Below are 12,428 nucleotides of genomic sequence, written 5' to 3'. Positions count from 1 at the left end.
CGTTTCAAGTTAACTTGTTCAAAACTGTAAATTAAATTAATCACAATAAGAGGTGACTGAAATATCTCCAGTGACCCTTCACCTTGTTATAAGATGGCCTGTTAATATGTAATGGAAATGGTGCTTAGCTGAGGAAATCTGTTGCCCCTTTCAACAATTAATGCAACCTGGAGCTGACCTATCCACATTTGAGTGTGGGATGCAGAAAACTGAATAGAACCGTGACACCAGGGGTATATTTACTAAAGAGTTGGTTTTTAGAAGTGGATTTGTTGCCAATCAGATAGTACTTATCATTTATCTAGCACCTTCTAGAATAGGGGTGGGCAATAGGCGGCCCCCCCAGCTGTTGTAGAACTACACATCCCAGCATGCATTGCGACAGTTTTGCCATTTGGTCATGCTAAAACTGTTGCAAGCCATGCTGGGATTTGTAGTTCAACAACAGCTGGAGGGCCGCTTATTGCCCACCCCTGTTCTTGAAGATAATAGCTAGAATCTGATTGGTTGCTATGGACAACAACTCCACTTCTAAAAACTCTCACTTTAGTATATATACCCCCAGTCTATGCTTTCCTTTCATTATGCAGCACAATCAACACAGCAGTGGTCTTGAAGCTGGAAAATTGAAAGGGTTGGACGACTCCCCCTCCAAAACCGCTCACACCCATTATATTACTATATACATTGCATAGCTCCAGTTAACATCTCCTACCAAGCTTTTTAGATCCAGAGGACGAGTGGGTATCCTCTGCGACAGATGAAGACAGTGACTGAGAACTTGACACACTGCCAGACCGCACTTTGTTAGAGTGCCTATGGTCAGATGGAACAGACTTCTGGTGGGAATGATGAGGCAGGTGAGGAGCTGTCAGTTTCAGTTCTAGATCTGGACGGCCATTATGAAGCATCAAGGCTGTGGAAGGAAGATAAAAGTGTTTGTAGACATTAGTAATGCTGGCTAGAATATCCTAAGGAACATTGCTAGTGACTACCTTTATTCAATCACTCTTTCTGAAATCCAAGAAGTTAACTGAAAAGATTTCATATATGTATGCCTGCTATTCTTTCTGGACATGGCTTGCATTCTCTTTCATTAGACAATGACAAGCTCAGTGGTATGTACATTGCTGCTGTGATTAGGTTTAAACATACACAATCTCATCTTGCACAATAAGGCACTTATCACAAGTCTGTTACGCTTGCACTTTGTAAAGTTTCTTCTTTTGTGTGCAGACGCTTCCATGAAGTGAATGGCCCAGTCTGTAGCATGTTGGATGTTTTAGGAGACTCAAGCCATGTTCCAATTCTTTGTTAATGGTGTACGGCAGTGGTTCCCAAACTTTTTTGAATCACGGCGTCCTAGTGTATCAGCATTGTTTTCACGGCACCCCTAAGCCAACAGTTTGTTATTGAGAAATTCAGAAAAAAATGTAGTGATGTAGTACAGTGCAGTAATTGTGCTTACCTGTCATCCTTAGGTTTGGTTATATAGTGGAGGACAGGTTTGTCCAACTTATTTACATTACATGGACCATAAATAATTTGATTTGGTGCTGTACCACCAACCTGAGTCACCCCTGCAAGAGTCCCAAGGCACCCCAGGGAGCCGCGGTGCACAGTTTGGGAACCATTGGTGTACGGCAAATATTTGGCAATACTGCTACCCTTTCGCAATTTATGTAGATATTATTTAGTTGGGAGAACTTGGCAAAAAAAACAAAAAAAATTATCGTTAAATGAATGCAGGATGACATGTGCTCATCACGGTTGCCAAATAACCACAGTACATTTCCCTATTCATGTCGCACCTGGGGCATTTGATACATCAGGTATAGATGGCTCCGATTCTTCCAGTTCCCTAGCATCTAAAGAAAGTGTATCCAAGCCCTCACTGAGGGAATCCACTGACTCTGTGTCATGAGTAGAACCATTGATGTGATAACCGTTGAGACCGACTTTCTCAGAGGAAGCTGCAATCTGCTCCCCCTCAGGAGCTATTTTCCCAGAGTCCACTGTATTAGTCTGAGCTGCGACTTCTGCCTTAGGCTTAGTCTTCTTCTTCTTGTTCTGAGAGATGGACAAAGTGGAAATTAAAACAAGAGAACATCGTGCATATAATAGTGGCATTACACCTTTATTATAATATATCAGGTCTGATACAAAACACCAAATGGCTTAGATATTAAAGAAAAAGGTTTGACAAGAGTTAAGAACACTTGTTTGACAATTCCAATATGTCCTGCACACATGCAGCTATTTGGGAGTGAGTTGTGTAGGGGAGGAGGCTCTCCATTATCTGTAGGTTGGTGACACTGAAAATCTCTCAAAGTACCCTTTATGCAACTATATTACATTTATACCACTCACTGAGCTCATACATAAAAGGCAGAAGAGTAAACGTTAAGGGAAGAAAAACCTAGAGTCTTGCTTCAGTCTTTAAACCAAATATTTCTTGTCCAGATTGACCTAACATTTCTTGGGAACGCTGATTAACCACTAGCCTACCCCGGTGGTTTTTCGGAAAACACTTAACATAATCATTTTATAACAACCACGGCTATTTTAAACTAATTGTTTCCATTGATTTCTGCTATACAGACAATTTTTAATTGGTGTAGTGTGAAGATCTCCTTAATGTCACTCTGAGCTCCAAGTTAATCTCCGTGCATAAGCTTTAGTAAAGATTTCTAGCATACAGAGTTTAATGGGGTAGTTGATTAATCGCTGTCCCAGGAGATTATAGACGAGCCTGGGCAGGAAATGCTCATTTAAAATTAAGGACACTGGAAGTTATAAATTATTTTTATTCAGGAACTACATTGTCTTAATTTGTTATTTTCACCAGCTTTAAGATTTCCAGTGTAGCCTTTGCTTTGATGGTATTAGAGCAAATATTGGCAATTGCCCAATCTCACACTGGCCCGAAAATGACTGCGATGAGATCTAATGCTGAGAATCAAATTTAATCCGATCTTTACCAGGCATGTTTGCAAATTTGGAGACCATCACTGTCAACCTGTGTGTATGGTTATCTTCCAAACACACCAATCCTACCAGAACAGAACCAGTATGTACAATAGATAAACATTTCACAAAAACACAGTTGTCAGTACTATCCAGCAAAATGAATGTATGCTGCATTACTTCATACAGATGCATCCTCATACATCTAGCTTCAATACGCCATGCAGCACGACTTGCCTGGTGTGAGTGAGACGCCAAGTCCCATGCTACTCTGCTAGCGTTAGGAGTCTTTTCTTGTGGAAAATGCATCTAGGTCGCAAATGTGCCGCATCTAGGACATACCTGCAGAATGTGCTGATTAATTTTATATGTGCACTTGTATATCTCTCTGCACCCGAGTCTGTAAATGATCCACGAATGAACGGAACTTGGCATGAAAAAGCTGCAGCCGCTACATTGAAGCACTTTGTACAAATATTCAGAGACTCGGGCATATTCAATTAGCCGTGATAAGCCGTTTCCGGTGGAAAAGTATCGCTGATGACATAATTTCCCCAGGCGAAAAACTTATCCCCGTATTCAATTCCAAAGACTTTTCGCCTACACGGAAAGTCAGTGCTTTGGAGTAGGCGAAAAAGATTCGTCTATGAAAGCAGGCGAAAAAAAGTGCAGAATTGTGGTTTTGGGGTGCAAATGTGGGGAAACCACCCTGCACCCTTGGGACAGACCCCCAAAGGTTAAATGCATCAAAAAAATCCTAAAAGAAATATAAACACCACCCAAAAAAATGAATTTGAAAAAGGGGGCAAAACAGTACAAAATTGATGTACAAACTTAAGAACTAGCGAAAAATAAGCTTTTGGGGGTCTACAAGTATTGGGGGGGGGGGGGGGGAAAGAGTTATTTTGATTGCAGGTGCTTGCTGAAGGTGTGTTAAGGTAATTTAATAATTCACATTTGCGATTTTTAACCATGCTTGCATCCTTTTTCATGTACCCCAAATGTGCTGGGACTAGTTATTTTCTCCCAAAAAAACTGCTAAATACTAATCTTCACCACTTGTGCAAAGACACGAGTTAGCAGCTATTGAGAGCATTTAAGTACCCCAAATAGCTTCAGCAGGGCTATTCGGGGCCATATACATTGATCCCCAATGTTAGTGCATCTTTTGGGGGTGTCAGTCTGATACCCCCAAATCGGACAACACTTTTCGCCTGTTTGAGTTTCGTCTGGTCCGGTTTTCGCGTCCTTTGGAATTGAATAGGGCGAAAATCGGGGCCGTACGCGAAACGTTTGCGCCTCCAAAACACGCAAAGTCGGCGAAAAGTACGGCAGGTAAATCCTTTCATACTTTTCGTGTCTAACTGAATATGCCCCTCAGTTGCACACAGATATACAACTGTCACATATCAAATTAATCAGCTGAGTCTCCTAGTGTGTCTTAGTCGCATCACATTGAGACTAAGGGGTAAATTTACTAAAGTGAGAGTTTTTAGAAGTGAGTTTTAAAAGAGATGTTGCCCATAGGAACCAATCAGATTCTATTTAACATTTAACTAGCACCTTCTAGAAGATAATAGCTAGAATCTGATTGGTTGCTATGGGCAACATCTCTTCTAAAACACACTTCTAAAAACTCTCACTTTAGTAAATTAACCCCTAAGACACATTTTCCGCAAAAAAGATGCCCGATGCTAGCAGAGTCTCATGGGACCTGGCGTGCAGAGGGGGACATTTTTGTTCGACTGCAGCAAAGATGTGTAAGGACATCAGTATGTGCTCTTCATTTGGCTAGATATATATATATATATTAATTTGCAGACGTGAAGACAAGTGCTGATAACAATGTTCTTTGTTTTGTCCCCAAATAGGGCATTTATACTACCAGTCAAGCTGATGCCATGATTAATGTGGGTTTTAGTGAAAGCAAAGAAATCAGTACTGGTTGGCCCCCTTTACCCCAGAACAAAATTCATCCTCTATGGCATGGATTTAACAATGTGCTGTAGACCAGATTCTGGTTCCCATGAGCACATCACACAGTTGCTGCAGATTTGTCGGCTGCACATTCACACTGCAAATCCCCCATTTACCACATAAAACAGAATGGAGCACAGTGATATTTATGAGTAGTTTTTCTCCTAGCAGGCACCATCATGGTTCTAATTTTAATGATATTTGTAGCAAATAAATACATTTCTTGATTCTTCAACAATATTACCTACATGGGAAGGAAGGGCTCTTAAGAGCAAATCTAATAAAAAAGCAAAATACACTTCTGGGAATTTTGGAGACAGGAATTTATCTTTAAGTTGAACTACTTATAATGGCAAATATACCGTTACATACAAACATGTCCTCATACATCATTGCCACAGTCTCTCTCGGAGCGCCAGGTTCCGTGGAACTTGGCATTTAACGTGACTGTACTAATTAAACGGATATGTGACACTTGTACATCAGGGTGCGAATGAGTCTGAATCTGTGAACAAAGTTCTACAATGCAGCGGCTGCGACTTTTTGTCACGCCAAGTTCCGTAGTGAGTCATTGGAGATTTTGTACATTTTTCAAACTACTTCCTGTGAGGTAAAAGTCGCAGCCTGATGTCTCTGTTACAGACTGAGTGGTGTTTGGCTGTGTCTGCAGCGTCAATAAGACGCAAATTTTAAAAAAAAGTTGCTACGCGACACCATTTGGCACAGATCACTCGCAACAGGTGTCTCTTGCCGCATGGCGTATTGTTATGAGGACATTTCTGTATACCACTTTCTTGACATACAGTATCAGGTGAACCAGTATCTACAAATATACATCTTGTATGATGGGACAAAAAGAAGACATAATATCCATCACAAACACATGGTGATCTCCTACTACCTCTTTTACATACAAATAACTAACACGCCGTTTCATTCCATTCTGAATTGGTCAGTGTCTTACATTTACACAGCGCCATTCTGATAGTGACACGGAGACATAAAATGATAGGCTGTATAATAAATGGTTAAGCCCATAAAATGGCTGCCTCCTTTGCGTGTGCACTGTGGGTAAATTTTAAATATTTGCACACAATCATGCGGTTTACCTTTTTCTTGCCCAGCACAGTCCACTCTTTCAGTACTTCCACTGCGTTACCTGTGGGAACAAAATAAACGTTCAGAATAGACCAATGGAAATAAAATATGTAGCGAGTCACAGACACCACGTGGAAACAGACCACTTCTCAAAGTATTGGGAAACTGAACATAAAAATCTGATATCTGCATCTTAAATAAACTGAACCTTAGAAGTAAATGTCTGCACCACAAAAAATACCAAGGCCAATGCAGATAGGACTTCCATGCAAACAGAAGGCAAAGAACCACTAGTGAAGTTTTGTTGGAGGGAGAGATAAAGATAGATAGATAGATATCCATCTTATGGAGTAAGAAAAAGTAAGGTACATAGTATGGATAATATTTGAAGTGGACTTATTTAGACTTCGCTAAAATGCATGGTTAGTCAATACACTTCTTTTCCTGGAAGTCATACATTAAAGACTACATTAGTACTTTAGATTATTTGGTTTTACACAAATGTACTAATGTAGGAAGCAAAACGCGATCTTCGGACAACAACCTGTTCCCAGAATATATGCACTCATTGCTGGCAATAACACATCAGTTGTTCATACGTTCTTATTTGTGAGGCTGAACTGACCTTCCATGAAGGCTTGCACTGTCCTGTCCACACAGTTATCAAAGTGCTGGAGCACCAAGATGATCTCATTGTTACTCTTGTTGGGGACAACAGCTCGTACTGCGTTGATCTAGAACAAAAAATGTGGCAAAACATTATAGTCAAATACAGCGAGGAAGCTACAGATATAGTTTATTGCAAAAATAATGGGCTCATAGTAAAGGAAGAGTCATTGCAGCAACCTAGAATTTCCAATTTACCTGACTAACTATTAGAATACAGGTATCGCTCTTCTAGAACCAACATGTTTCGCTGAACCTACGTGAGCAGTGAAAATCCCAGGTCTTCGTAGATGTCACCAAATCTAATCATTTTATTAAGGTGTATCTCTCAGAACGGCCTAAAGTTATGTCACAAGACACAAATGAAAAGGGAATGTTTTGCAACAAGTAAAAATGTGCTGGTGATTTGGGAGACAGGATATGGTGCATTTGTCTTTAATGGATTTGAAGTGGACAGCCCCACAGTTACAGTATATATTGCCTGTAAGAGACATGAAATTTGTATTATATTCTAAATATACAGATGCGTCCTCGTACATCTAGTCTCAATACTCTTTTTAGCACGACTGCAGCAAAGATGTGTAAGGACACATCTGTACACAGGACAATAAGGTAGACCAAGTTGTTAGTCTCAAGATGACCAGATACTGCACCTGATTAACAGATCCCACGGGCGCACAAAGTAGGATGATACCTGCACCCAGTGGCACAGTGTGTCTAGGCACTTTAAAAAAAAATCTAATTGTTAATGAGAAATTCTGTAACACAACTATTGAGGTCATCAGTTAACGGGAAATCCAGTAACAGAGGTTATGAGGTCATCAAGTATTTTCTTGCTGAAGGGGTCTGCAGAGTATATAATACCGCCGGCCGCATGGGGTGGTTCAAATCCCGACATTGGAAGCCCGGCAGGTGTGAAGATCCAGACACCTGATTTTGGTAAGTACCCCTAACCCTACCTCCTACTCTAACCCTCCCTTAGGGGTGCCTAACCCTGAACCCTTTTCCCCGCAGCCTAAACCTAACCCTCCCGGGGGGGGGTGCATAACCCCAAGTCCCCCCGGGAGCCCTAAAACCTAACCCTCCCCCCCGCAGTTGTCCGCACCCAGCTTACCTTCGTTCGGCATGCCGGGCATCGGTCTCCCGGCGTAGGTCTAATGACAGGTGTCGAGATTTCGACGCCTATCATTAGTACCTTGCCAGGATTTGACACTTGGGAAGCCGGCGGTCGGCATTCCCCAGCATTAGTTTAGTTTAAAGGCAGTACAATTGAATCGGCTGTGGCATAAGATAAGATGTATATAAAATCAGCTTTTGGAGTAATTACTTGGTATTGCAATAATGATGTAAGAATGACCATAGGAAGAATCATGAAATATACAGAATTATGGTATAACATACCTTGGATAATTTTTTTTCTTCGAGGTTCATAGGGTCCACAGGATCTACCTTGGGGTATGTAGTTGGATCGCATCCAATGCACCAAAGAGCAAAGCTTTGGAGCTCCTAACATGCACTGGTTCTCCTCCCTATATACCCCGCCCCCAGCCACAGGCATTCTGTTTGTAACCAAGCCTAACGGCAAGAGACAGAGTGGAGAAGGAAGAAAAATTGCACAAGAAACACTCAACATACGAAGAGGAAATCTGTGAAAAAAGGCTGAAGAACAGATCCCAACTGAGGCCAGGTGCGTCAGAGTGGGTGCCCTTTGGACCCTATGGACCTCGAAGAAAAATAATTATCCAAGGTATGTTATACCATAATTCTGTATTTCTTCTTTGGGTTCCATAGGGTCCACAGGATATACCTTGGGGAAGTCCTAAAGCAGTTCCCTTAGGGGTGGGAACGCTCCTGCGCAGAGAGGAGAATCCACCGCCCAAAGGAAGCATCCTTGGAGGCAAATGTATCAAAAGCATAGAATTTGAAAACGTATTAATGGAAGACCTAGTGGCTGCCTTGCAAAGCTGTTCAGCCAAGGCGCCATATGTCTTACCGCCTACGATGGTCCAACCAGACCGAGTGGAATATGCTATCACCTTTTTAGGAACAGGGAGACCAGCCTGTGTTTAGACGTGAGAAATAGACATACGAAGCCAGCGAGCCAACGTCTATTTGTTTGCTGGCCAACCTCTTTTGTGAAATCCCTATAGCACAAAGAGAATCTGATTTCCTGATGGAACTGGTCCGATCCACGTAAATACGAAGCGCTCGAACCACATCGGGTCTGAAGACTTGAAGGCCGGAACTACAATTTCCTCATTTATATGGAAACGGGAAACCACCTTTGGGAGGTAGCCCGCCTTGGTACGGAGAAGTGCTCTATTTGGATGAAAGATTAAATATGGAGAACAACATGACAATGCTGCCAAGTCAGAAACTCTGCAAGCTGAAGAGATGGCGAGAAGAAAAAGGTGTCTTCGCAGTCATCCATCTCACGTCCACCTTAGCCAAGGGTTCAAAGGGATGTGACTGCAGTGCCCTGAGAACCAAAGACAAATCCCACAATGCCACCGGTGGGAGAAATGGAGGTTGCAGCCGCAAAACCCCCTGTAAGAATGTTCTAACATCCGGCAGAGGAGCAATCTTGCGCTGGAACCAAACTATCAAAGCCAAAACTTGGACTCTCAAGGTAGCCAGGTGAAGACCGAAGTCTAATACAGCCTGAAGAAAAAACAATATTCTCGATACCCTGAAAACTTTAGGGTCATATTTCTGTGGGAACACCAAAAGGAAAAAAGACTGCCAAATTCTGTGATAGATGCGAGCAGAAGCAGGCTTCCTTGCTCTCAGCATCGTCTGAATCACAGAAGCAGAGAAACCCCTGGCATTTAAGATGGACGACTCAAGTGCCATGCCATCAAAGCCAGCAGAGGTAAATCCTGGTAAAGACAGGGACCCTGCATTAGCAAATCCTGTCTTAGGCAGTGGAAGTGAACTGTCTACAGATAAGACGTGTCAGATCGGAGAACCAATGCCTCCTGGGCCAGGCAGGGGCTATTAGTATCATCCTCCTCCTGCTTGAACTTTCTGACGACTGTTGAGAGGAGGGAGATCGGAGGAAACAAGTATGCCAACCTGAAGTTCCATCTCACCGCCAGAGCGTCCACGAAGATGGACCCGTACCTGGGGACCTTGTGGTTGTGACGTGATGCCATGAGATCTACGTCCGGTAATCCCCACCTGTCCACCAGGAGTTGAAACACCTCCGGATAAAGAGCCCATTCTCCGGCGTATATGTCCTGGCGATTTAGGAAGTCCGCCTCCCAGTTGAGAACACCTGGGATAAATATTGCCGAGATTGCTGGAAGATGGCCCTCTGCCCACAGCAGAATCTTTGCCACTTCCCTCATGACTGCTGGACTTCGTGTGCCTCCTTGATGATTTATGTAGGCCACTGCTGTCGTATTGTCGGACTGAAACTGGACAGACCTGCCCTGAAGAAGGTCCTGCGTCAGATTGAGTGCTTTGTGCACCGCTCGAAGCTCCAATATATTTATTGGTAGGTGACTTTCATGGTCCGTCCACCTTCCCTGAAAGGTGTGATGACCAGTCACTGCTCCCCCTCCTCGCAGACTTGCGTCCGTGGTGAGGAGTACCCATTCCGGGATTCAAACGGACGATCCTTATCTAAATGAGTCATCGCCAGCCACCAAGCAAGGGAGAGCCGAACCTCTGGTGAGATGCGAATCATCTGATGCTTTATCCGATGATACTGGCCATCCCACTGGGCCAGGATCCACAGCTGTAGAGACCTGGAGTGGAACTTGGCATAAGCCACCATGTGATATGTGGCTACCATGGAGCCCAGTATCAGCATAGCGAAGTGAACGGACACAGGGCCTGATTCAGAGCCGCTCGTAAGCGCCCGCTCGTTCGCTCTGAGCGATGTTCGCACAACTGCGCATGCGTATGGGTCGTAATGCGCAAACCAGTCATTGCGGTCGGAAATCATGCGCTCGCAAAACAGCGAGGGACTGCTAATTTGATTGACAGAATGTACAGTTTGTGGGTGGTAACAGCGGAAGGTGCTTGAAAACGGGGGAGTGGAGATCCGAACGCAGGCGTGCCTAACACTCAAAAGGGCGTTTAATGGTAGTGCATAACTAGTAAAGAAGCGTCATCGACCACGTCACTTGGTTGTCTTTTAGTCTGAACTGCTCGCAGTGACTGCGGTAGGAAAAACCTACCACAAGCACTGCGAGCAGTTCAGATGCCTTTCGATGTACCCGATTAATCTAATAAATACGTGTGATGTGAACGGCAAAGGGGCGTCTTTACAAAATAGTGAGCGCATTTTTCGTTCACTCAGACATAGAGGCATCAACAAACCGCAAAGAGCGAGCGCTCAATTTAAATAGCCGGCCCCTTATTTGGAACGACCGTCCGCAAATAGCGTCCGGCTCTGAATCAGGCCCACTGTTTGCTTGCAAAGTAGATTATGCACACGAGACTGTAGTGCTAGAATCTTGTCCCGAGTTGGAGAAAGAAACTACTTTTTCCAATTGATTACCCAGCCGTGCTCCTGTAGGCAGACAATGGTCATCCATAGATGACATTGTAACATCTCCTGAGATTGTGCCAATATCAGGAGATCGTCTGGATATGGCAGTATCCTGACTCCTTGTTTTCCAAGACAAGCCGTCATGACTTCCATTATCTTGGTAAATACCCGAGGGGCTGTGGCCAGACCGAAGGGTAGAGCCTGAAATTGGTAATGTTGCTGATCTACCGTGAACCTGATAAAAGCTTGGCCCTGGGATCTTGCAATCGGGACATGCATATATGCATGAAATCTCCAGGCTCCATCGCCAGCATAATAGAGTTTCCATACGGAATTTGGGCACATGGATGAATCTGTTGAGAGAGACTTCAGATTCAGGATAGGGCGGTGAGACCCATTGGGTTTTTGAATAAAAAGTAAATTTGAGTAATAACCCCTTCCCTGTTGCGTCACAGGAACGGGGACTATGACTCCTGACCTCAGGAGTGCTCCAATAAACTCCCGGTAGGCCGAAGCTCTGACCGGGTCTGCAGGAAGGTTTGTAGCAACAAACTTCTGAGGGGGATGCCTCAGGAATGCGATGGCATAATTCTGAGAGACCAGCTCTCGCAACCAGGCATCTGTAGTTGTCTGCTGCCAGGTATGGGAGAACTGTAAAAGTCGGCCTCCAACCATGACATACTTCAGGAGAAGACCCGCCCCATCAGACAGTAAGCTTACCATCTGGCTTGGAAGCCGGGCATTTAGCAGACCAATGTTTCTTGAGCTCCAATTTCCTGTGGGACTGACTGTCTGGCCGAGGACTGTTTCTTTGTCCAACGAAAGGACCGAAATGATGACTAGAGGTAGACATAGATGGCAATTCAGCAGGCTTCGGTGTTGCCAAAGAAGTCATCCAATCCTGGCCCAAACAGTACATTCCCTGCAAAAGGCAAAGATTCCAGAGCCTTCTTAGATCCTGCGTCCGCCTTCCAGGTCTTTAGTCGAAGGGTTCTTCAGGCTGCAATAGAGTTAGCTGAGACCCTAGAAGCCAGGATGCGTGCGTCAATTCCCACTTCCCCCTATACATAGCCGCTTCCCGCATCTGGCCGAGAGGGGACTGCTGCTCTCTGACTGGATCAACTATAGTATCCTTCAGAGATTTCGTCCACTCCTCCATAGCCTTGGCCACCCAGGTTATAGCCGTAGCTGGCCAAGTAATAGCTCCAGATAGTGGAAA

The 12,428-nt window shown here is 43.9% G+C and overlaps 1 protein-coding gene across 2 annotated transcripts in view; it reads right to left on the bottom strand.

Annotated features, from left to right (window-relative positions):
• SPATS2 (spermatogenesis associated serine rich 2) overlaps window positions 1-12,428 on the bottom strand; it is a 127,284-nt gene that overhangs the window by 21,142 nt on the left and 93,714 nt on the right. For both annotated transcript variants that reach the window (XM_088448996.1, XM_088448997.1), the window contains exons 4-7: window positions 6,668-6,776; window positions 6,054-6,103; window positions 1,812-2,070; window positions 716-916 (exon numbers count right to left, since the gene is read on the bottom strand). In XM_088448996.1, the coding sequence (XP_088305122.1) occupies window positions 716-916; window positions 1,812-2,070; window positions 6,054-6,103; window positions 6,668-6,776 (619 nt within the window). The remainder of the gene's footprint in view (window positions 1-715; window positions 917-1,811; window positions 2,071-6,053; window positions 6,104-6,667; window positions 6,777-12,428) is intronic.

This window comes from Taudactylus pleione, unplaced genomic scaffold (genome assembly GCF_031769625.1).
Source record: "Taudactylus pleione unplaced genomic scaffold, aTauple2 ptg000005l, whole genome shotgun sequence".
Lineage (NCBI taxonomy): Eukaryota > Metazoa > Chordata > Amphibia > Anura > Myobatrachidae > Taudactylus > Taudactylus pleione.
Note: the sequence above shows the minus strand (reverse complement) of the source record. Positions and strands in the feature narration are given on the sequence as shown.